The sequence below is a fragment of the Gambusia affinis genome, linkage group LG17 (assembly GCF_019740435.1).
Source record: "Gambusia affinis linkage group LG17, SWU_Gaff_1.0, whole genome shotgun sequence".
NCBI lineage: Eukaryota > Metazoa > Chordata > Actinopteri > Cyprinodontiformes > Poeciliidae > Gambusia > Gambusia affinis.
In genome coordinates this window covers 11077031-11103810 of record NC_057884.1, presented here as the reverse complement: position 1 = coordinate 11103810, position 26780 = coordinate 11077031, and the positions used below count along the sequence as shown (strand labels likewise).

Here is a 26780-nt window from a genome sequence, read left to right as displayed (position 1 = left end):
AAATCTGGTTTGTTTAACAATAAATAGTGAATCCCTATTCTGCTTTCTCGCATACATAGTGTGACATGATCTTTGATTCTAATATAAATAATTAATTACATCCTGAGGGCAGAAAAATGAGAACAAAGATTTTGGATACAATATTCTAAATAAATTTAATTGACTAGCCTACTAAAAACCAACTCCTTGTACTACACTTTGCTCCGTACAGCAAAGTATGAAGCATGAGCTTCTGGGCTGTTGGCTATTGAGAAACGATTGCTCCCTAGAGGGGTGGGCTGTGTTTAAATTTTACCCAATTGCTAATGTTTGCCCATGACATATGTAAATTCAATGCAAAGAAGTCTACCGGAAATTGCCTGCGCTGTAAAAAAGTGTCCTCAACAACAAATAGAGAAATGCTGATTTGATTCAATATTTGGAAGCGTGGCCGACACGGACTGAACGGCTTTGTTGCTAAAACTACAGGCTGACTGCCATTCTAAAATAGCGCAGAAAATCAACATCAACATCATTGGCCGCAAACGATCCAAGTCAAGGGGAGAGAGCCCAACACAGAGGGACTGTGCTGGAAGTGAGAACAATTTTAGACCCGACTTGCACAGGAAGGCAATGGCCAGCCAAGAAATTGACCGAAATCAATATCATCTGGTCAAAGCATTGCAAAAATTGGAGACTGGGCTTTTGCTGATAATTTCTGATAAGTGCATATCCCCCTGCAGCTTGGAGTTTAATTTTTATGACATCACTGGGAAAAAAAAAAAAAAAAGTAATTGCCAACAGTTTAGCGAGTGAATTAAGACCTAGAGACATTAAAGCTGGACAGCATGGCAGCTTTTTATGAGGAAAGAGAGGGAAGAAGAAATGAGGGGGAAACCCTGATAGCGAACAGCGTCAAGACCAACTGTCTCCTGTGGTCTCTGGGGACGGAGTAAACTGTTTGTGTCCAGGGTCGGGCGACAGAGTCATGACGGCGAAAGAGGAGGGAGTGTCGGCAGTCCTATCAGAGTGAGTTGAAGAGGAAAAGGGGAGCTTCAAGGCTGGCTCAAGTTTCTCTCTTGACTCCACACACACAGACCCACACACACACCTATTGTCCCAGCGTTTCCGCAGCTGTAGATTGAGGCCTGACCATCCACAGGAAGGTAAACAAGCTCTTATCAGTGCACTGCAGGGGCATAAACTGTCCCCTGGCCTCTAACCCCTACATACTACACATTACACACGCCATACAACACACAAGCTTCCTGACTGTGTCACCGTCATATTCATATTCCTGAAGCTCTGACAGAAAAAAAAGAAATGCTTATTAGTCTTGTCAGTTTAATGGCTTATGATGATTGTGCATGTATCTTTGGGCCAAGTCCTGCTACCAGTGTTTACTGGAGAGGAACTGAGGATGTGAGAGCTGTTCTGGAGACAGGCTGTCTTCACACTAGCACTGTTTACACCTCTGGGAGCCATTTGTCCATCGACTCATCGTTGAACTCTAGCAACTGGCATTGTTGGCCTCAGTTTACATCTCGTCTGCTGCTAGTATTTAGCCATTTCAGCTTTATCGAATGAGATTATCAGTGGGGACAATTTAGAGAGAGAGACGAAAAGAGATGTTTTCCTGTGGTAACGCACATAAATCATCTATTATATTCCAAGCACCATCAGTTTCTGGGGAATGTGCAGCTCCTATATTGCCTTATGTGGTAAACGTTTTCCACAGTACAGTGAAAGAACACAGGCAACACAACAATTAATCATCTTACGATTTAAGTGGTGGGACGACAGACTAATTTAGAAAGTTTCATGCTAACTGTGTGCAGCAAAAGCAGACTGAGGCATTAGAAAACTCAGTGCACAGTGGTTGCTTCCAATCATTTGAGATTGATGTAGCTTTCGTTCAACATATGGTTCATGTTGAGCCAACAGAGATTACCTTGTTTTCCATGACTGATTTCTGCCAGCAAATATTAATGATTTCCTATATGATAGAGGCTTTATAATGAAGGCTTCAAGAAAGTGACAGCACACACCAATGTGTATAGCACAGAACTCCCTCTGCCTTCTTGAGCATAGAGGCTTTTGAATTATCTTACAGTAAGATTTATGAGACAGCTTCATGTTCATGATTTCATTTTTACTGTTTAACTAATGAAAGTGTCTGGACAAGAGAGAGAGTTCGAGCAAAACTGTTACTTTATTCCCTCAAGCATCTGTAAAAGGATTATTAAGTATCCAGAGTTTGACTGTTTGATATGATATAGTAATAGTGCATGAGCCGATATTAGAATAATCTGTCAAGCCTTTCTCACTAGTTTCCACATTGTGCTCCCCAACATATCACATAAATTGACGTGAATAAAGATGATACAGGGATGATTCTTCCATCACATCGTCCTTACACAGACTCACTGTAAGCAGACTCACAGACTTCAGAGAGGGACTTTTCAGATTTTTAACATACAAACAGACTAGTGTGGCACCTGAATCAACAGGAACCACTGCTTTCATAAACTGGTACGTCTGCTCCAGTGAGTTTCTGGTGGTTTAAATTGAATATAAAATGTGTAATTGTGAAATCTTAACATTTAGGGAGGGTTTAGAGCATGCTTAATGGAATTTGAGGAGGGAAAGCTATTTAATGTTGGGTTTTGTTGAATTTTGAGTTCGTTTTCAAGGTTTATTTTCAGGGCAAGGCAGGTGGAAACATTTTGAATCTTAAACTAATTCTGACCTTTACCATAACCAAACAATTTTTTTCTTTCTTCTCTTTTTTTCCATTGTCACAAGGACCCCTCTGACTCTTAGTAGCTTTATCACAAAAATCCTCATAGAGACAGTCTATCAAATTCATATATACCCACAGTTATGCCTAGCATTATTCATACAGACTGAATTAGGTTTATAATAATCTTTTAAATTTACCAACATGTTACTTCTGACTCAAAGCAATGTTAACATTTTGGAGCAGCACAGATATGATCCTGAAGTGACTTTGTTATTGAGTCTGCAAAGGGAGCTCAATATTAGAGTGTTCTTTAATGCCTTTGCAACCTCAAAGACTTGATGATCATCATCAAAGAAACTGTCAAAATGCCTGTTGAACATTTTCAAGAAGAGTTTGATTCCTATGATGCCCAAAAAAGCTTGATAATAAAGACAAATAAATGACACTGTTGAATAATATGTGAACAAACCCAAGTAAATGTATGAAATTTTTTAAATGTACTTTCTTTGCATTGTTTTAGTGTGAACTGCAGGTTCACTGTCTGAACAGATTGCTCAGCTAAAAGGGTTGCCAGCATCAACTCTACAATGAGTAACAGCAAAAAGCATTTCACTATGTGCAATAAGCATATTTTTCCTGATTTAGTTTATCTTAGTGTTATTCTTCCGCTTTTTCTTAGTAAATCGTTCTGTGCCCAAGCTCGGGGTAGATCCAAGTGTGTTCATTTTTCAGTTTATTCGTTTTAATGCTTTTCCCTCAGCTGCTCAGTTCGGAGCCTAGCTGCATTGTAACATCTAACTGGTTTCCATCTCACTAATCTCCTCTCCAGCTGTTAGATGTCACTTCCCTTATGTCCTGGTCAGCTCCTCTAGACACCTGTGATCCACTTTCCTGTCCTTCTGGGCCTGTCCACAGATAGTGAGTAGTTTATCCAGCAACTGGCAAAGCAATACAACTTCGTTTTCAAGTCGAATTGCTTGAGAACAAATAAAAATGTGCATTATTTTATGCCTGATATTTTGGTAATTTTATCTTTATTGTAATTTCTAATTGAAAATATATCACTGTCAAAGAAAGCATGTATGCATGGTAGTTATAGCAATTATAAGTGTCCACAGTTTTTTAATGATATCAACACTGCACAGAGTGATACTGTCATAATAAATTTGTATCATATTGTGCCTGCCTAAGTGCCTAACAGCAATAGCTTCCATGTTTGGTGTCTTGAATGTAAATAATTAAATCTTCTCGTGCATTTTTGTTTATCTAATCTTGTGTAAATTTTACAAAACTGTCAAATGTTTTTCCTCAAGGTTTTCATGCCACACAATTTCCATACCAGTGCATCCCGACAGTAAATTAATGTGTTTGAGTAAAAAGGCATACCTGGGGGAGAGGAAAACTCTGCAATGATACCAACAGCACACAGAATCAAATATTTAATTGTATGCACAAAATGAATTTCACCAATAAAAATAATCTGACAAGGAAGCGACAAAACACTCGATGACAGAAAGCCTTGAAGCTTTGGCTGCGAATATAATGTATAATGGACTGATAGGTCACATCATCATGTGCATTTAACCTGATTTAAAGTCCAAGAACTATTTAAAGAAGCCCATATTTATTCCAGACGCAACCATCAGAGGTCATGACACTTTGCATAAGTAAAACCTGACAGTTATATAATGCATGGATAGAAATTGCACCTGAGAAATCATGTCTGTAAAAGAAATGTACAAATTTGAATTGACCATTTCTAATGTGTGAATAGACTTTAACAATATGAATATAACAGCAGAACTGTGTGTATAAGCATAGGTTCACATGAAGGCCATGCGCTAACAAACTGCCTCCTGGATAACACCCAGGGGACTGAGAACACACGCTTAGAGCTGAATTTTCTTTTGTATGCATTTTCCACATACAAAATGGTTCCGCATACATTTTGGTTTTTTGAAACGCAACATCACCTCTAATTTCTGTAATGTCTCTAAATTGGAAATTAGTGGTTTTGTTAAGTGTAGGAGTATTTTGAGAAGCTGGTTTAAACATATTACCAGATACTAATTGTAATTGGATTTAGATCACACAAAAAAACAGGACTGGCAAAATTCCAAAATGGCATTTTTATGTGTTTTCAATTAACTCACCCTTCAGTAATGCTCCCTTAAATGTCTTTTCTAATAAGCATGAGCTGCACATTTCCAGTGTTTGTGTGTATCTCTGGGTTTGAACAGGTCAGATGGACGTTCAGATAAGGATACATAACGCCATGCCTTATCTTCACAGACAGCGGGCATGTTGACATGGGCACAAGTGGCCGCCATGCAGACGACCTATTTATCTCAACCGCTCCAAATGAGCCAGTCAATTCACATGCAGCACCACAATAAAAGCCCTGCACCCAAGGGTTCAAGATATGGAAATTAACTCATTAATTGCAATAAGGTGAAATCAAACAATGCTGTGAATATATCTGCTATTCATAAACCACATGAGGTCTGCTTCAGTTCTAAGAAGTTATGATGTTAAAGTAATTTTGTGGCAAACAGTTGTATTTCTTATTTTTTACTATTTTTTCTGATTCCACTATATAAGGATTATTTTTATCACTCACTAAGAAACTTTTTTTTTTGCTATTTATTTACATGTATAGCATTAATACCGTCCCAGTCATGTTTGAATTATCTTTAAAAAATGATCTCTCAAAAACATTTGTAGAAAAAAAAAAAAAAAAAAAAGAACAGAAGGTTGGTGAGGCTTCCTCACATGGGTTTTTTTTTGTATTCAAACAGTGGAAAAGAAAGGCAGTCAGAAATGGATTGTTATTCGGGAGGGGCATAACATTGTAGGAGATTGAAATCGGTCTGAGGCAGCGACAAGTGGTCGCGTCTCCCTGCCACCCAGTCTGACTGCAGGCTGAGCTGGCTCACTACAGTCAAACAGGGGAAGTCGACTGTTTTGACTCACAAAGTCATTTTTAACAGCTCGACTTCTGAGAAACGTATGTCAGCTTTCTTTATTTTTCTTTGTTTCTTTGTCAGTTCTGGACAGCCAAAATGTCTGTGTTGAGTCAAGTTTTATAATTCATTTGTCTGATTACTCTTTAATTGTCACTTTTTGTGATTTAATATTTTCATTTGGCCCCTGTATCTGACACTCTTTTAATACTTGTCTTGTCCTGTTTCCTAAATGTCTTTTTTTTTTTCTATTTCCTTCTTTCCTCCTAAATCTTTCCACTTATCTGCTCTTTGACAGTCACAAAGATTTGACCCCCCACTCCCTCACTGTCTCCATGAATAAGCCTTTATGAACTCTCTTATCTCTGTTTGTGTGTCTGTCTAGCCCTGCGTCTCTCTTTTGGTCCATTCTCAGACTCAAATCTCCCCAACTCTCACCCCCCCTCCCTCCAGCGGCAGGCTAATCACTTTTGTACTTTTCCCTCAGCCCGTGGCAGGAGACTCAGGGGTTGGCAAAAATGCAGCAGGAGGTCTGGCAGTTAGCATCATGAAGCCTATGTCCCTCTGGGAAAGCTGCTGCAGCAGGGGGGATGTTCAACACTATTTCCTAGCCAGGAAACGCTGCACACACAGTGCATAATCACAAAGTCTTCAGTCGGACTCAAAGATAATTGTAAATCTGTCCAACTGCCACAGCTAGCTTTTATGATAGTGATTATTGTGCTTAGTCTGAAAAACATAATCGGAAAATTGTCTGCTAAGGAGGTGGCACGCGGCTGGTTTCCACGTAACAACAAACCAGTAAATCCGAATGTCACCCAACGCCTTGCACCGGTAGAGTAAAAACACAAACTAGAATATTTTGATTTAATCTCCTTTTGGTGAAACTGTAATAATTTGCATGTTACTCTTTAGAAGCTTCCTCAAGTTTGAGCAAAAGTATTTTAAGATATTTGCATGGTTATTTTACTTCCACATTGGGATATTTATAGTGCAGTATATATTATTGGAGAAAATACTGAGCTGCACTGGTTAAGGATGTGTCTAAAGTCAGACAAGAGACTTTAAAATATTTTTGTTAGTTTAGAGCTTAGAAATACAGCACATTAAAGATCTGCTATTGTATCAACCTTCCGAACCTCAACACACAGGCATTCATAAAACAATAACTAATACTAAAAACTATTTGACGGTTACTTCCTGATAATCAGGTATTACCCCGACTGGTAATTTTGATCAAAATGACTAATTTTCTAAATATCTGCTTTAGGTCTTATTAGTTTTTCTTCATAGCCAAACTAAAAAGACACTAAGATCACTTCTTAATCCATTTTCTCTTAAAAACAAAATTACATATCAAATCAGCTGTTAAGACTGAGTGTGAACACACACCACTGCTGAAATATGATCATCGGTCTGTGTAATCTAATACTTATAAAACAATTGCTTACTGAAGAAATCAGATACGTTGTGACCTAAATGCGTTTAAAAACAAACCTGCTGGCTAAAGCCTTTAAGACTATTAAAACAGGAACACTTCTGACAAAATTAGTCCCATAGGGAGGCCGTGTAGTGAAGCTAACACCTGCCTAATAATGGCTGTTTTATTGAAGCCTTGCAAAAATCGTCTCCAAGATTATGGATAAGTTGCTAACAAGAAGAGAGAAATCTGACTCATTTCAGCACAAAGGGACGTATTTAGGTTTAAGAGGGAAAAGAGTGGTCTTTACTGGACTGTAACCACATAAGCTCAGTCTTATTTTTGTTGGTCAGTTTACTGATTGAGAGATAGTGTTTGAAAATCATTACTACTCTATTAAGCACAGTCATAATCAATGGAAAAAATGTGTTCCTGATGAATCCCAGTTGTCAGACTATTAGTACTTTTTGCAACTAATAACTTTCAGGCAAGTTTTAAACATACTTTTAATTAAGTCTACATTTCTGCTTTAAAAATTGTTTTGTACTGGTTTAATGTCATAATCCAATCTAAAAGGTTTGCTGTAGCTCTCATAACTAACAGAAATAAATACTTGGGGAAAAAAATAAAATAAAACATCAGTCTATGTGTAATTAATCAAGATGTGTCGCTCATGGGGAGTTTAGTTACTAAAATAAACAAACTGTTGAATGGCATTTAATTTTTTAAAATATATCCCACATTTATTACACAAAATAGGATCCAAATCCACATCCTTCAGTGAAGTGTTAGGGTAAAGTTACCTGCGAATTTAACAGTAGATGTTGCTTATAGTCATGCGTCATAGCTGACGGCATGGTCGAACATATAAAAAGATTACAAAAAGCTAAAGCAGGCCTGAGCTGAAGGAAAACACATTGGCCAATGTGTTTTGGCCAAGTATGTCATGGGATTAGTGGTGGGCTGCAGGTTATTTTTGATTTACTTTAAGTTTTTTCTGTTTACTTCTTTTTGGCACCTTTTCTCAACATCTGTTTTTTTAGTCACAGTTACAACTGACCGGGTTTTTATTAGAAAAAAAAAAAAAAAAAAACTTAAACTATTTTGTGTATGCTCAGAATTAATTTCCATATTTGTTATCAGTCTGGAAAAGTACCATTTTGAGAGGACGTGCCTGGCTGCGGTGTGACACAGCTCACGCTTGTGAAACCAAAACAAGTAGCGCTAAGCCCAGGAGACACGTTTGAAAAATGACAAACTCATCTGACACAAAAAAAGACGAATACACAATGAACGAGATCCAGCATCTCGTCTCATCAACGTTTTGATTAATGTCTCAGAAATCCAGAGCACAATATCAGAATATACTGCTGTAACAATGTTCCAGCTCCCCTTGGGTCTTCACCTAAAGCTGCTCTGGCAGATGCACAAATAAGGGGAAAAGAAGATCCCCAGAGCCTCATTTAAGAAAGGAAAAAACGGATATTGGGTTCAGAACTATGTGTCATACAGGCAATTAGGACTGAACTAAACAGTTCCTTGCAAACTGCAGCACCAGAAAGCGAGACTGATCCCCTGCAGTGAAACTACATAAGGTCAAACTCTCCACAGGTTTGCCAGTTGGCTAAAGTACAACACTGTATCTGTGCCTCCAGCACCACGCTGAGAGGCTGCTTAGTACCTAAGGAAATACTGTGATTTGTAATACAGCAGGTCAGCACTGGAGCCAGATTGTCTATGCAGGCTTGGTTTGCTAGAAGAAAAAAAAATTAACAACCTCATGTCTATTTTATGTTTCTCCAGAAAGAATGATGAAAATGTCACTTTATTTATTTATTTTTGGCTTGTTTGCTTCTTTGGTATGTGTTAAGACCTTTGAATGTGGGCGCAAAATATCCAGCACTTGCAACTTCAAGCAAAACTAAAAGAAATAAAAATAAAAATCCAAGAAACTTGTTGTGGGAACGGTGAATGTCAAAGTACATTAAACAGTGAAAGTGTGTTTGTTGTTCTGACATTTACATATTCACGGACAACTGTAGGCATCTGTTATTCTTTTAATAAAAATGTTGGTAAATCAGATGCAGTTTGTCAAAGACTAAAATTAAACAGTGACTTTAAATGCAGCAAAAGTGAAAATGTGAACTATTTCACGCTTTATTGCATTATCACCGTCCATCTATTTATCTACCAGCATTTCAAATATAGAGACTGAAAAGGTTACCCATTTATTAACCATTTTAGGATTTAGGTCAATAGTCATCTTAAAAGTGGTGAATCCAACATGAAGAACTAAAGAGGGAAAATAAGTTTCTGGGTTTTTATTACCTAATGCTGAGGCAATCTTCAACATAAACCTTGTCCACAAATAACATCTGTCCATGAATTTAAAGTGCAAGTAAAAACTGTAAATTTGTTATCTCTAAAACTTAGTGAGCATATCTGGAACACTGCAAAATGTTAGGTCTAGTTTTATTACTGATATGGTTGTGAGTGTTGGATATTAATCTCACTGTTGGGAAATACATGGTAGCATGATTCAGAGCAGACGTAGAAGCCTGATTTTTGCTCACTGGGTTAGGTAGGGTTTCGTTATCTTCAATACCTTGTGGGGATTACTGGTTTGAATCTGTTACGGTCAGTCAACCGCAGCAGGCGGGCTGATGGATGAGGGGCAACTGGGAAGGATTACATTAAATCGGTATCCACATGTTTTCTTGTGTCTTTGGACAAATTTTAGAGACATTGCTTTCTAAGCAATAAAAGCAACCTATACTGTCAGGTTACTGGTAGACCCCAGTAACCTGACAGTAAAGGATCCTATTTGAAACAAGACTAACTCTACTGGGACGTCTTTCGTGTGTAATTATTCACAAGGAACTATTTTGTGCATTGTCTGCCTCTACAAACTGATGGACAACTACAGAAGGCCCTTTTATGTGCTTAGAATAAGATGACGTCAAAAGAAGGGACTAAATCAAGATTAATATCTGGCTTTGAACTTTAGTTTGACAGAACTATCACTCAAAGGTTCAACATTGACTAAATATATTGGCCTTTTGCCTAAAGTTTCAGGCTGCTTTATTTCCATGAATGAAAGGCTTAGATAAGAAAGTCTTCAGATGTAAAAAGTGAGAGAAATAAATATTAACCGGTAAGACTTACAGGAGGCTGCAAGGGCGATGCACAGAAGCAGACCGAATCTCATCAGGTATCCCTCCATCACTTAAAGTTTTCTGTAAACGCGGGATCTCAGCTTCTGCAGTGTGAAGGTGCTCGGTCAGTGGTTCAAGTGTCCTTGTCCGGTGGCAGGGAGACAATGACTGTGGCAGTGAAAGAACAGATAATTGCAGTCTTAGAAGGTGGAAAGGTCAGGATAAGCAAAAATGAGGGAACCAGTAGAGAAATGTGGTAATTTATGAGATGACTCCAAGTGTCAGAGTCCCATTGTATTAGGAGTGTGTCATGCTAATGTTGCAATGCAAAAATAGTCTCTGTTGCAAAAATAAAACATGATGTATAATTGATAAGAACAATAGAAGAGTACATTTCTCCCTCGGAAAAAATTCCAAGTATGTGTCCATCAAAAACAAAACCAAATTTGAACAATGAAACTGTGAAAGTAGACAGGTCACTGGTCACTTAAACAGTATGGTCAACAGGAATTTACTCATAAGACAGCAAGGCAACATTTCTGCCCATCTTCCCGATGCACAATCAGGGTCTGAACCCAGAGGTTATCTGCTGGTCACTGAACGTCTGGCAAACTCTTTCAGGAAGCTCTGCGGCATCGTTGTCTTTAAATAATACCACAATGCCGACATCAGATAAGAGGGAGACTGTTCTTGTTATATAATTCATATGGAGGGGAAAGGAAGACTCTGTGTAAACTGTTTATGTAGCTCTAAGGAAAACAGAAACCCTTGCTGCTTCCCCGAACATCACACTGCAAGACTGAAAAAAGAAGAAACTCAAAAGAAAAGCTGAAGCACTGAACTGCTAATATAGAAACAATTTAAGAGTTTTTGTTGGTTGACCTAAGCCCTGATGGTAATCCTTTTGAGCCGCAGTTGGGACTTTCAGAGAATATCTAACAGATATAGCTTCCCACCTTTTTTTATCAACGGGTTTCTGTTTTTATAATAAAATATTTGACAATCCCACGAAATAATCTGCAGACACACAACCCCAGTAAATTGCTTTGATATATAATAAAATGGACTGGCGCAGAGTCAAGGAAAAAAGAAAAAAAAAACTGGCTTCTGCCCTCTAAGCTTTCAGGGAAAATAACAGCAGAGAGGAAGAATGAAAGCAAACAAATCCAAACTTACTGTTTTAAAATAGGTGGCTCTCTTGAATAATAGTTAGGCTTTGTAATCCACTGGCGGGAATGTGGCTGCATTCAGCAAAGTGACGATGTGTGGACTTTCCAAAGTTTTTGTTTCTGCCGGGGCGGTACTGACTAACTTCTGTACCCCTCCCACAGGATCCCTTTTTTTTTTTTCTTTTTGTCCAACTGTTGCTTCTGAGAACAGAAACAGGCTGAGTCCTTGCGAACAGAAGGGAATGTTTAAAGAAGAGAGAGAGAAGAAAAACTAATTCCCTTCAGTTCATATAATGATCAAGAGATGAGACAGTAAGCAGAGCAATTCTCTCATTCCCTCTGAATACAATCAAGTTTGAAAGAATGGATTGTTTGGTGTCAACAAAATTAAATATAAAGGGTTTTTTCCTAACACATAAAGTAGGTAAAACCTTATTTGTAAATAAAACTTCTGTGACTCACATCAGTAAGTCACAGAGGTTTTATTTGGCAAGAGCTGGGCATCCGTCCTCTAAATTAGTAATACTTATTGTTGTTACAAATGTCTCATCAATTTCCTTTTAAGGTATGTTAATTAGCTAGAATTTTGCTAAGGATAAAAGAAGGCTCATATTATACTCTCATTAAAACATCTAGTAACACTTTATTTGACGGGTTGTGAATAAGACTGTCATGACACCGTCATAAACAAGACATAACAACTGTCAGGAACATGAGTAAGTCTTCATGAATATGTATGACTGTTGTCATAAAGTGTCATTCGGTAAATCATGGCACTTTTAATACAAAGTTGACGTTATTCAAAATGTCTTCTTTATGACAACTTGACAGTAACCAAGAAATCAAGTTCTGACATAAATTTGTTATGAAAGCATTTCTGATTAAACTTTTAAAAAAATATGTAGTTTTATGTTATTAAAGCTAAAGTTTAATCAGTAAAACTTTTCTAACAAATTTATGTCAGATCATGATTCCTTGGTTAATTAAATTGGTATTTCATTAACCAATTTCATGATAGATAGATAGATAGATAGATAGATAGATAGATAGATAGATAGATAGATAGATAGATAGATAGATAGATAGATAGATAGATAGATAGATAGATAGATAGATAGATAGATAGATAGATAGATAGATAGATAGATAGATAGATAGATAGATAGATAGATAGATAGATAGATAGATAGATAGATAGATAGATAGATAGATAGATAGATAGATAGATAGATAGATAGATAGATAGATAGATAGATAGATAGATAGATAGATAGATAGATAGATAGACATTCTGCAGCAATCACTGTCAACAAACAATGCAGACATTAAGTGCATCTCTCTGCAATTCTCAGATCGTCCTGTAAAAGTTTCATGTTGAATTAATTTATTCTGAGGTTACAGGGCATTCTTGAGTGAGTAGATATTATTGCTCAACATATTCTATTTTTATTCTTAAGAGACACAGAATGTGACTGAGAATGAGCCTTCTGACAATATGTTCAGCTCCAGGTTTTCTTTATATCCTTGAGATTTTATTGTGTCCAGCGCTGATTCAACTTGGCCAATGCCAGCTGTGAGAAATCATCCCCAAAACATCATGTATCATGTTCTTCTCCCTGAAATGTTGGACTTTCCTTCCTGAAAGCATAGCTTCAACGTGACTGGCCAAAAAGCTCTGTTTTTGTTTCATCAGCTCAAAGGGTATTCTTTCAAATCCTTTAGGGCTTGCCAACATGTTTTTTGCCTTCTCCATTCTGTCTGTTTTGTGTTTTTCCATCAGTGGTGCAGCCCTCCCGGATCTTGAACTTCTTCCATGGAGCCCAGTATGATTTGAAATGCAATGTATGTTGCAATCAGCATGTTAAGTATTTTGGCCTTGGAGTTCTTGAATGGCTTTAAGTGACTCTTTTTTTATCTATCATCTGCACCTTCAATCTGATCAACCGGATTGCTTACACAGTCCACTGAACGCTTGATCTTCTGATAGCATTAATAACTACAGTCACAGAGAAATGAATTTGTTTGAAATTGATTTTTAGTCTTTACTTGTATTATGGATATCTATATATTCTTCTTTCTGAGGTCCTCAGAGAGCTTTTGCTTTTCCTTTCTCTGCAAATACTTCTAAAATGTTAGTATTAAGTCTCTTTAGGGGTAGCACAAATCTGCCCATACATTTTCACCACATCACTCTGCAATAAAAAGCTAAGTATTCATAATTCTGTTTGTTTATTTTGCCAAATACTAATGGCGGACAAGTGTACATTAGACCTTAACTGCATCACTTGTCATGACATATTAATTATTTTGTAATAAGCTGTCAGGGTAACAAGAAATTTGTATGCATTTATAGGTTTAAAAATAATTAGCGACATTCTGCCACACTGCAAGAAAACTGCCTCACATTACACTGTAGGCCATAACAATAATACTGTCAGCTGCAACCTCATTTAACAGCCTGTGGCAAGTTTGTATTATAATGATCTCCTGTTGCCACCTCTCATATTACAGTGTGAAATTATTGGTTGGAGATGTTGATAAAAGGGTTGAGCTTTTTTTTATCTTTTTTTTTCTTTTTTCTTTTTATTTTTGTCTACATGCTTTTTCTCAAAATAATTCCTCCAATCTTCTGCCCCCAGCAACTATGATTTGATTATGCTAAAATCGGGGCTCTTTTTTGCAGTCTGTTCTTTTATTGCTTCTGTTCCATCAGTTCTCATTTCTGGCACTCTATTGTCCTCAGACCCACATGTGATCTCGTAATTTTGAAGTGAGTTTTTGTATCCCTCAGGCAAGCATTTTCTGTGTAATTACAAAGCTATTATAGAAAATTACACACCTATTATCAGTTAAAGGTCATTGCCATATTTTATGGTCTATACTTCCAATTTATAAGCCAGAGATATTAGTGAGTCCATTAGTAAAAATGGGTTAGCAGGTATTGCTGCCGCTTTTTTCTTTTCTTTTTTTTTTTTTACGTTCAAAAATATCTACTGACTCACAGCTTTCAGTTCTAGACAAAAATAAAATTCCGAAATAAATAATATTTTGCAGCCATACCACTGCAGGTCTAAATTGTAGGAGATAATTAAGAGTCGGTCCATCAGACAAAAAAAATGATAGTGTTTTTGAACATGGATCAATTAAAATTATAAACACTAAAAGTGATGGCATCAGAAGAGGAGAGGTCAGAGTGAATAAGATCATTTGCTTTCAGAACAGACAATTTCATCATAGAATTATAAAAGAGCAGAGGAACTAAATTTTTTTTCACAAATCATCCATCTCAGATACTGTCAATACATAGTGACAGTTTAAACAAATATGTAAAAAAAAAAGGATATTTTTTAAGTAAAAGTTACCTACTTTAGCATCAATACTTGTTTTATTTGAAAATGTTTAACAATTAGGTTAGATCAAAAATTTTTATTATGATTCAGTGGGACATAAACCAATACAAAATCAATACACTTTAAGTCTGCTAGGTGTATTTGTGGGTGCCTTTGCAATCCTGGCCACGCATTTTATTCATGGAAAATTTAGAAAACTTTCTATTCACAATTCTGCACCATTTTGTATTCTGCCATGTTAGAATGAATAATAATAATAATAATAATAAAAAATAAAAATAAAAACATTTGTGCTTGTGACAAAATGTAGAAAAGCTTAAGGGAATGAATATGTTTTCAAGGCCTTGTATATTTGATCTTTGCCGTTTTTTGTTTGTTTGTTTGTTTTGTTTTTATTTTTCTGATGTAACAAAAAGCTTGACGTTCTCAGGGAGCAATGTTTTTCTTTGGCTGCTTCACCATCACAGAAAAAAAGCCACAAAAGGGTAGACAAAACATCCTTTCCACTATGAAAGGACTCGGAGAAGTCATATTCCCATTGAGTCAACTCCACACGCAAAGCCTTTTAGTTGAGGAGAAAACTGAATAAAAGATAAACACGGAAATATTTTAACGTGTCTCCAAGAATATTTATAATATGACTGGGTCTCCCTCTTTCAGCGGTTGGAAATAGTCAGAGGTGAGAATCAGCGTGCTGGAGCACATCTCTGTGGACACCAATGTTGTCGTCACACTTCTGATTATGTCATATGAACGCACAACCCGAAACAGAACTGTGCCAGCTCTTTGTCAGTGTGCATTCAGTGAGGGACCGCGGCAATCTAAGAGCATCCTATTTAGACGTTAAAATGTGACAAATAGCAACCTAAAGTTATTCAGAGAGTCTTGTCTTTTCAGCCTAGATGATATGTTACGTCTTAACTCCGCAAATCTGACCCCATTCTATCAAGCAGCTTGTTCAAACAAATTCACATGGGACCTAACCCTAAGAGGGGGCAGTTTTGTTCTACTTGTATTCCTGTCCAAAGTATCTGGTATATAATTGTCTGCATTCGTCACGTAGCTCTCTTGGCTTACATTTAGCTGATGAGCAATATGTCAGGGTTGGAATTCACCTCTGTTCCTCACCAAAGGACATTTTTAAAGCAGCTCAATACTTCAGTGGCATTCCCTTTCACCGGAGCCCTTCCTCTCCCCCTCTCAGACTCCTTTCCCCAGTAGTACTTTTTCAATAACAGGAAACAATCGGCCGTCGTCTTTCATCACAAGCTGACGTTGGTTCCCGCACGGTGCCACTAGGTCTCTATGCTGCCAGCCAGCCAGCCAGCCAGCACACAGCCAGTCTACAGCAGAGCTGAGAGAGAATAAAGAGTCTGTGTCGGCTTCCTCGTTTCCTTATCGTCCTCTTAGGCGGTGGGGGATGAAGGGGTGGAGGGGTCTCACGCTTGGGCTTTCATTGGAAGTGCCCCAGATTAACACAAGTGGAAAGAAGACTATCACCATTACAAAGTCATTTAATGTGCCTCTCCAGTCTTCCAAGCAGATTAAATGATAAGGCGCTTGTTGCAGAGCAGTCTCGTTTGTGAATATCCATCTCATTTTTGAAAGCAGTTGACAGTTTTTTGCTGGAATTAAAGTGAGATTTTAGTTACGTGATGGGTGGAGGCAGTCTATCACAGAAAATGACAGACTGATGATGTTAAATCAGTCCTGTGTTGATAACCAAACAGAGGCCCCAAATGAAAACCCCAGGATAATGAATCTTGATGTATACATTCAGCTAAAAGCTCTTGTTGTAAATAGACTGTGTGGGTGGTTCTGTGCCAACCTGTCCTGATTTCTTGTTTTCATCTACAGTTACTGAAAATCAAAACAAATCCTGAACAATTCCCATGCTTACCATGAAATACTTTGACATGAAATAATCATCTGCAGCAAATTAACCCTTAACTGTAGTGATATTTCAAAAGCAGCACTGCATGCATGAAGCAGGTTTCCGAAGCTGAAACATAATGCACCAAATATGCTTCATGTACGTAATTTTTTGCTGCTGATATCTGTCACAGTAAGCTTTATTAGTACATCTTTTTGGTGAATTATAAATGTAGATTATTGGAGTACTTACTCAGCTTTAAGTGTCAGACTTCTCTGAGATATCTGCCTCATCAGATGACAGCAGTGCTTTAATAAATTCAAAACATAAATATGTAATATATTCAATGCCTTTAAAATATGCACAAAACATTACTTCAGTTTTTCATCTCGTCAAACCGTAAGATTTTTAGGTAGGAGTTTGCGGCATCTAAAATGCATTTGTCAAGGATTTTACAAAAAGGTTGTAATCCGAATGTGTTCAGTGACAAATAAATATATCTAGTCTGATGAAGAACATCATAAAATATTATTCTTTTTTTCTCCAAAAGGGCAATCAAAACATTATCACATGACATTTCTATCTAACCCACATGTAGGGTCAGTATCTTTACTCTAATCTTGAATCAGCAATAAGCTAATCCTTTTAATTTTTTTCTGTTGCCTGACTAATTCAAATATATATATTTTTTTGTTCCTTAATTTCCTGTTTCATTGTTTTGTATTTTACTTGTAGGCTTGAACTATTTAAGCCACTTAGCAAAGTTCAGATGAAACGAAGATTTGAGTATGAATTCTGACAAAAACAAAACTGAAGTTCAATATTCAGAATTTGAATCACTTTTTTTCTCTTTGCATGTCAGCCTCCTGTGTTATGCAATATATTTTTCAGAGCTTAACAACGTAGAAAAAAGGAGATTGAAGGGAACTAAAGATAAGAGTGGTTGCAAGGAGGCCTTTCATTCTCAAAGATTTAGGCTAATCATCAAATCACTAAATACTGAATCATAAAATGTTTTGATTTCTCCAATGGTACTGTAGTTGTTTTGTTTTTTGTTTTTTTCCATTTGATTACTGATATGGTTCTAAAGAAATTCATGCTATTTCAAAATACAATGTAAATAAAAACTTTACCCTCTATTTTCTCTTCATTTACTCTATTTCCATTGCTTTATTTTATTTATTTATTTATTTATTTATTTATTTATTTATTTATTTATTTATTTATTTATTTATTTATTTATTTATTTATTTATTTTAGATGTCTGCTTCATTTCCTTTCAGACATTTCAGCATGCAATAGAGAGCATACGCTCTCTTTTGGCGCCTCAGGTGGCTATTTAAGGAACTGCGGTTTAAATCTTCCACAATACAACTTATAAGACCTGAAAGTTGTGGATTTCTGTGGATGTTTCCGCATGAAATTTTAATGAACTATTAATCCCTTGTCATCCTATCTGAAAGCAGAGTTCTCATCTCATTTCACCTGCAGTTTGGTCAGTGTAATACTGGTATAATAAATAGTTTGCTATTTCTATGATATTTCAGAAACATCTACTTGAAAAGACTGAAATGTACAACCCTGACAAAATACATCTTCTATGCTACTTGCTATTTGCTGTATATTGTTTTGTCTCATTTCAATGACTTAACAGATGATTCTGTGATTGCACAACAAACATCTTTCGCAATAACTTTCACGTTGCAAGTTATAATCTCAATATTCATTTAAAAACAATTCATGCTTACGGTATAAGTCATCAGGCGTTATGGCTTACAGATGTTTTTGCATATATGACTAATATTGTCTCATATTTGTTTGAGATGAATAAGCTTTCTGTCAATCTTGACACCAAATCTTTTTCACAGTTGTACGTGGCAAATTCCACTGCAAGCTCAACATATCCTCTTTGTTTTCTACATTTATGAGGCAAGAACAAAATTCTTGGCATTCCAGCAGCATCCTCAGTGACTCTATGAAAGCGTCTCAGGCGCCTTCTTCTGATTGACTTTCCGACGGACACATCCTGTCCACCTTCAGAGGCCATTTTCCCTTTCCTCATCCCCACAGAGCATAGTCATGATCAGAGCTGTCCTTGGAGAAAAGTCCGGATACCTGCGGTAATGTTGGCTCAGCCCCGACTGGAAATACGTGTGTTTGTGTGAGAGAAAGATGAGGGAGGTGAGAGGTAGAGGAAGAGCAGCTGGTCATTTGGGCCTCAGAGGAGTTATTGGAATAACACTGCTGAACTGCGGCTGCTGCAGGGTGTCCTGTATCCTGTTGTGTCTACATTCTCCAGCGTCCTCGTTGTGGTTTATTAATAGAAAGCATTTCCTGTGTTGACTCCTTTTTAGGTGTTTGTCCAGAATTACCAACAATCTCAGTATGGCGGCGTTTAAAAACATACAAAGTGGGATCTAGGAATGCAGCTCAGTACATATACCACTACAAAATTAACATCAAACTACATTGTTTTATATGATATTGTACATCTGTATTCTTTACAACTTTATAGAGATCTCTTTCACATTTGTGCATATTGTCACAATGAAAGCAGTGCAAAATATCTAGAGAGCTTATAATGGGCTAAAAAATTAACTGAAAAGTTCAGTCTATGTGAACAATAATCTTATTTTATCATTTTGTCTTTGTTAAATGGCACCAGAAGTCATATTGTAGCAGCGACATATGAGACATATAAGCAGTGGTTGTTTTTATGCGCTTTGAACTTCTTTTATCACAAATGTGTTGAACAGATCTATGTTTGTATAAAAGTAAGATTTTGTCTTGTAATTCTCGGCGGGTAATGTGACTTTTACCACATTACCCGCAGATGTCGCAATGTAATTCATTGGTATAACATGCTCTGTTTGCTAAAATGGACAATACAAGAAAATGATAAGAAATTTAAACATCAAAGCTCAATGACCAGCGGTATTCAAGTACAAAAATAAAATGTTCTACCCTCAATCAGGAATACAGCAGAGTCTCTTTGAAAAATAGGAAAATATTATGTAAGGTGTCTGTTACATGGTGGACACCCATGATAATTTTTTTTTAAATATATCATTGCATAAACAGCATCTCAGTGCGATACTCCAGCTGCAATATGGCACACAAAGGGCCCTGAAGAGGACAGTGAGAAGAGCTGAAATGGTTGCTGGAGTGTCTCTGTCCAAGGCCTGTTTAGCAGTCGCTGCAGTGCAGTGACAGGGTGCTGACCTTTACCAGAGACCCTGAAAATCTCTCTGAGAACTTATTACACTGCAGTTTTCAGGCAAACGGTGACGACAAATAATAGCAGAATTACCAGATCGGCACACAGTTTTTGGCTCAAGCTGTTAAAATGCTGAACTACAGCTGGTATTATAATAGTAATAGTAGTAAGGTGGTTATTTTATATGCATTGGATGTTTTGTGTTTTTAGCTGTATTTGTTTTAGCTAGGTATTTTAGGCTTTTGCACACTGAACTGTCCTCAAACTGTTGTGAGCACATTCTATATTACTTTGAAATGATTTAATTTTAACACTGGTGGGGTGTGGAGGTCCTACAATAAGTAGCCAATCTTCCAGTCAGGTTTAGTCGTTTAAAAATCCACACATATACTCAGAAGAAAACAACATCCAGACACAGCTCATCCAGTTATGTTGTTTTACTACAGTGCATCAATAGCCTTGGAAACCTGGGCAAAGACGTCATCCACTGCCAGCTCAGAATCCACCTGCAAGATAAATAGAAAAACAACAGCATGAGACTTCTGTTTCAAATATATTCTACATGTTTTTAGTCAACAATGTGTTTGTCGTACACACCTTCTTCACAATGCCACGGCCCTCATAGAAAGTGATGACTGGCTCCGTTGCCTTGTAATACAAGTCCAGGCGTTTCTTAATGGTCTCTTCATTGTCGTCAGAGCGACCGCTGGTCTCCCCGCGCTTCAATAGTCTCTTGACCATGGTTTCTGCTTTCGCGTCGACGTACAGCAGCAGGCAGGGTTTGCCAATCTGAGGTCAAAATGAAAACTTCTTAGATTTAAGGCTGCAGAAATAAATAATAAATCCCCATGTATGTTCTCACCTTCTTCTCAAACTCCTCTCCCTGTTTGACCTCACGAGGATAGCCGTCAATGAGAAACCCCTTTGAGACATCAGCCTTGGCGATCATGGCATCCTTAATCATGTCCAAGACTGTATCCTAGAGAGCAGACATGAAAAGGTGATGAAACTTTACAACATAACAGTTCTAACAGAAAATGCTCATAGCACTACTTTAAACTCTTGGTCACGTCCTTACCAGAGGAACAAGCTCCCCTTTCTGCATGATGGCCTGGAGCTGCTTGCCCCTTTCAGAGCCAGAGGCCACTTCCGCACGTAGCAGATCTCCAGAAGACAAGTGAGTGTAGCCATACTTTGCAACTATCTTTTCACACTGGGTTCCCTTACCAGAGCCAGGTCCACCTAAGGACATCAACACAAAACCCAATGTGGTGGCATACATATAAAAAAAAGACAATAAACAAGGACTGGTGCAGAATACTCACCCACAACAAAGATGATTTTGGCATCCTTGATTTTGTCTGCAATAAGCATTGCAAAGAGAAGTTGTGAACATGTACAACAACACTGGACACTTTCCTACAAATCTAATTTTAAATCCACAAAGAGATTTAGGTAACAAACCATCTTGTGAGGTGGATGCTTTTTTCATTTTTTATGTTGCAGAACAAAGAGTCTTCTTGTGCAGCAAGCTGCTTTGGCTGTGCTTGCCTTGAAGTGAGTTTGTGTCATTACTCAAACTGCGTCGACATGGCAACTGTTGCTACCTAATTATACTATGCAGCCAAGGGGTTAAGAGAGAACTGAAAGGAAAGTCATAAGCTTAACCACTGCAGAAGAAATCCCCAACACAGAGTTATTGCATAGATTATAACACATTTACATGTTTATTGAAATTAAATATATCATTTCTATTCAAATAATGATTTATTTCTATATTAACAACTAAATACCACAAATACGTGGGACAGTTAGGATTTTTCTTGCAACCTATAAAAATACCAGTAGAGGGCAATAGAGGCCTTTAAAAAAAAAAGCTGCCGTCTGGCTCTGCTTTACTTAAACACCATTAGATTACTAATGGAAGTACAAATGAAGAAGTTTCACCTCATTGATTATATGCAGTAAAGCATGTATCACTTCACTGAAAGTGATATATTGATTACCTGCCATTGTGTTGTGTCTCTGGAGTGTTTTCCTTCAGCTGCGAAAAAATAAATAAGAGATTAAGTAAATGTGAAAAAGGAATACATTTCAAGGTACCACGAACCCTAACCAGTCATCATGCTGCTTGACAATTGGAAAACAACATGCAGGGAAGTGAACTCTTTCTACTTCACTTTTTTTTATTATTCTTCATTACCACTACCCCTTACTGTCAATACAGAGTAAAATACAAATAGATTTTGTAGTCTGAACTGGCTGACATAACTTTTCTCAGATGATTTTTGTATTGTTTCCAAAATCAATTCAGGATTGCTCTTTCTAATGTAGCAGCAGAACACTAAAGGTCATCTAAGGTTTTCCTTTAGGAGTTACAACTATTTTATTGATTCTGACATTCCTTTGGCTATGACTGAACTGAAAACATAATTTGTTTCTGAAGTTGTTTCATACTATTTTATTGTTCTTTTATTTGTTAGCTTTTTCTCTAAGGAAGTTATGTTTGTCCGTACACTCATTGTGCACATTTGATTCATTCATACGGTCCTGAAAATATATAGAATGCATAATTAATATGATAGAATTGAGTTTAAGTTTAAAGTTATCCCTAAGAGGACAGGTTTTGTGCAAGAAGTAAGCTACAAATGCAATGACATATGAAACATTAATATAACTCAAAACACAGTGGAGAAAAGCAGGATTTGCTCTACATGAGTTCTGCATTTTTGCTTCTTAAAATGTATTAATAGTAGTACTAGTAGTAGTAGTAAGTGTCATGTCATTGTACTTTTTTGCTTCTTGTGTAAACCCTAAACACAAAATACACACTGCAATGAAATTTTTGTTGTTTTTATGTTATTATTTGGCCATAGGTAAGTAAACATATGAAGACTTGCATTTTCACATACTATTCCTGGCAATATTGCTCAACCAGTGGAAAATTCAATAGATACCATCTAAAAAAAATCAATATTAAAATCCCCACATATTCATAATTGAACCATGTCCATTTTAACACATGCTTCTGCCTGGTTCTAAGCTTTTCCACTCCAGCTCTGCCCGTAGGTTTAACATATTACTCATTCAAAAGGGTCTATTTAAGTTCTTTTCTGTCAACAGCATGTACTCTCCCATCTTCCAATCAACTCAGACCAGGCTCCCTGTTCCTGCCAAAGAAAATAATCTTCACAGCATGATACAGCTGCCGTTATGGATCATCATGAAAATAGTGTGAAAATCGTGATGCACACCGTTACTTTTCAAACAAAGATAGCATTGTGAATGGAGGGCAAAAAGCTGAAATTTGGTCTGATTTGACAAAAGTTCCTTTCCCCACATCTTTGTCAAGATTTCTACATGGCTTCTGGAAAAAATACACATACAAAGGAAGTTTACTCAGTATGTACTCAGCATATCTAAAGAGAACACAGAAGGGTATTAGTAAATATTCTTTGCAGCTGACAGATAAAAGAATGAGGAAGTAGGTTGGAGGTAAGCGGAGGCGAATATATTCAAGTGCAAACTTGCCCCAAGTCTCTAGCTTAAGAGCTTCACTAGTTCCTGTAAATGTTTGCAGGATTTTCCCTTTTTTAATTTTTTACAAATGAATGATGCATTTTGGTTATTTAACAATCATTTTAAGATGTATACATTTAGAGTTGATTATCACACAGTCACATTTAGTTAGTTAGATTTTTTTCTGAATGGTTTCCTATGGTTTTATTGCTGCATTATGAAATTGTTCATTCTAAAAGTAATTTTGATTTTACTTAAATGAAACAGTACCTCTTTCTTTGATGCATTTCTGCCAATTAAATAGGACATACTCCCAGTCAAGGGTGGATTGAGGAGAGAGAGTGCCTGAGGGTAGAGTCAGTTTTGGTGCCCAACCCAAAATTATTTTTACACATTCAAATTGTAATAGATTGAAAAGTAGATGCTCATCTATTTCAAAGAACACAAAAAACAAAAGGGGGAGGCATGGAGAATACAGTTAAAGAGTGTTGTCATTATGATTTTAGGTGCTTCAGATGAAGGTTAAGGCTTGAGGAAGTGTAATAATGTAACAGTTTTTAAAAAGATGAATTTTGGGCAATGATAGCAGAATCTAACTAAACACACTCACATAATATAGGGTTAAAAGCTTTTTTTTTCTATTTTTTTTTTTTTTTTTTTGGAAAGTTGTCGTAAAACATTCATTGAATAAAAGAAAAAAGAAAAACTCTTTGGATCCCAAGCCACTGCCATGACAAGTCTGTGCAATACTCTGCCAAGGATCAATGCTAACAAAAATATAACATGTTAAAACCTTTAACATGTTATATTTAAGTTTAGTTATATAAAATAGAAAAGATTAAAAGAGTATGGCTTATAGCTTGCAAAGATGCATGAAAATGATAATTACCGGACTATAAACCGCTACATTTTCCCCCACGCTTTTAAACACGCGGTATAAACCGGTGCGGCTTTTCTGTGGATTTTTCTTCAACCACCAGGGGGCTCTTTATCAGGAAGTGAATCATTGGAAGTCAAAATTGAAAATCAAACAGTTTCCATTTAGAACAAGCACATGCTAGGATAAGCACATGTTCATAGAGTTCATCATTCTATGATGCAGCTTTTAAGTTGAAGGCTATCGATCTGGCTGGACAGGAGGGAAATAGAGCCGCTGCACGCAAGCACGGCGTGAACGAGTCTATGGTTCAGCGTTGACGACGGAGGGCTGCGTCTTTAATAAATCCTGCAGATTTATAAAAAACCGAGAGTGGCGGAGACACCAGCGGCTTATACGTACGTTTCCAGGGTTTTTTTTTTTGTTGTTCTTTCTTTCTTTTTTAAACTTTGTAGATCCGGCTTATAATGAGGTGCGTTCTATAGTAAGGAAGATACATAGAACATTTTTAAATTAATTTTGGGATATCCGTTTGTACCTTATGAACCGTATTACCTTTAAATCCTTGCTTAACGTACATTCCCAGTAAAATAGTGGCTTTGGGTTAAATTAACTAACACTTGCCATTTGACTCATTAGTTACTAGACTCGGTTGTCAGCATTCCTGCACTGGGTCAGCTTACGCTAAAGTTTTGAACTAGTGTTAGAATGGCGTAACAAGTTCTATGCAATTCATCTACTGTAAAATACAACCAAAAATGATTTAATTAAGTGCTAATTTAATTTGATGAACACCTAAAGAGTAATGGTGCTGTATTCTCAGGTTTCCGGTTTTATGATGGCACCCACTGACCCCGTGGTCAGAGTAAATGTCACTGGTGGGCTGTTATCGAAGTCAGCAGGTGCCGCTTTGGGATTCCCACTCTGGCCTATTATGGTGCCTTCCTTCTGGACCCTTGGTGGTTTGGTAACTTCGACCAGTATGGTCAGTGATCCAGTGTTTTGTGAAATTACAAATTAGCGGACCACTGTACATGGAGGAAGCATTCTGAGCCATTGTTTGCAGCCAACAAAATTCTTAAATACCCTGAGAGTAACATAAAGTTAAATGTAAAGGAGTTATATTTGTAATCTCCATTAGCCATAAAAGTAGCAAATTAAAATTTAAAAAAAAAAAAACCTTAGACACTCCAAAACTCTACATTACACCCTCACATCTTATTGCTGCTTTTTAATATGTAGTCGGTCCTGCTAAAAAAAGACCCAGGATGTCTGCAGCTGTTAAAGGATTTAGTGACACCCATTAAGCACGTGGAGATGCAGCCCTGGCCGACTGCTCTTCAAGCAACTGGACATGAAAACATGGTTGAGTTTTTCAGTGCACAATTTGGTTAAGCTTTCCTGAAGTTTAATTTGCCGTGCTGCCCCTTTAATGGACCCTTTGACGTCAGTGCACTTTGAGACATTCCATGATGTTTGTGAATGGATGGAGTGAGAGAAATCTTGTTTGTGATCTGGTTGCAAAGTAGAATCAATAACACTCTTGCACTAATCAGTCGTTAATGACCTTTATGGGGGCTTAGAGAGAGAATTAAATGGCTGCAGAGAGTTGCATCACAATGACCTTTATTGGTTGCAGTTCAAAATATGGTCTATGCATTGATAAAAAGGGGGCAGAATGTGTTTCTGATGTACATTTACATAGAATTATGTAAATGTCCCTACCCCATTTCATCCCTAAAATACCCAAGAATGACCAGGCATACATGCCTGTGCACTATTAAAGAAACATACAATTCTCTAAAAATGCCAATTTGAAATGATTTACAAAATGTCTGTAGACCTCAAATGGCAGATGATAACTACACACTCAGCCTCAGTTATTTTCATTTTCCATCCCCATAAACAGCTCTGCCCACTCTGCCTGCCTTCAATCTCCGTCATCTCCATTTGGCACTACGTCTCACAAAAGAATAACTGTTGTCACACAGACAATTCCTGCCCGATCTTCCTTTACCGAGCCTTTCGTCCTCTGTACTGACCTCTCTTCCACGCTGTGGCTTCAGATCCCTCTGCAAAGGGGGCTGCCTTTCCCTGGATTCCCGTGTGTGTACTCTGCACAGTTCCTGCTGCACGGCAGCCCTCCCTCCCCCATTCAATGCCTTTTTATAGCGCAGCTGAGTCTGCTCAGCCTGCAATGCATGCTGGGTAAGAGGGAGGAAGAATAGATGGGGAGAGGGAGGGAGGAAGGAAAGGGAATGTCTGATGAACTGAAGAAAGCAGGAGTAAAACTAAAGGGAGGGTAACTTGAGGGGAAAACTGTGGCAGAAAGTTTAACGGTTGTATAGAAGTATATCCAATAATAAGGTTTAAATGGCTTTGCAAGATCATTCAAAATATGTTCTAACATGTCTGGTAAAGAAATTATGCATGGACATTAGGAGGAAGTAAACTTTTAAAAGAGGAATTGCTACCTACTAAGTTAAGTGACATATTCTAACTGAAATATGATATA

At 37.2% G+C, this 26780-nt stretch overlaps 2 protein-coding genes across 4 annotated transcripts in view; both read right to left on the bottom strand.

Moving 5' to 3' along the window:
* eng (endoglin) overlaps positions 1-11562 on the bottom strand; it is a 48387-nt gene extending 36825 nt beyond the window's left edge. Inside the window, exons 1-2 of one of the 2 annotated variants that reach the window (XM_044096568.1) lie at positions 11437-11562; positions 10271-10428 (exon numbers count right to left, since the gene is read on the bottom strand). In XM_044096568.1, coding sequence (XP_043952503.1) covers positions 10271-10328 — 58 coding nt within the window. In that variant the 5' untranslated portion in view covers positions 10329-10428; positions 11437-11562. The remainder of the gene's footprint in view (positions 1-10270; positions 10429-11436) is intronic. The other variant, XM_044096569.1, reaches the window with a different exon arrangement.
* An 8729-nt stretch (positions 11563-20291) lies between these two features.
* Positions 20292-26441, bottom strand: ak1 (adenylate kinase 1). 2 transcript variants are annotated; one of them, XM_044096567.1, is made up of 7 exons: positions 26308-26441; positions 21876-21913; positions 21195-21230; positions 20948-21111; positions 20732-20848; positions 20467-20658; positions 20292-20375 (listed from the first exon to the last, which is right to left on the bottom strand). In XM_044096567.1, the coding sequence occupies exons 2-7, from the start codon at positions 21880-21882 to the stop codon at positions 20310-20312; spliced, it is 582 nt and encodes a 193-aa protein (XP_043952502.1). In that variant the 5' UTR covers positions 21883-21913; positions 26308-26441; the 3' UTR covers positions 20292-20309. The 2 variants fall into 2 exon arrangements, with proteins under 2 accessions (XP_043952502.1, XP_043952501.1); XM_044096566.1 differs by lacking the exons at positions 21876-21913; positions 26308-26441 and adding an exon at positions 21334-21709.
* Between the last annotated feature and the right edge of the window lie 339 nt (positions 26442-26780).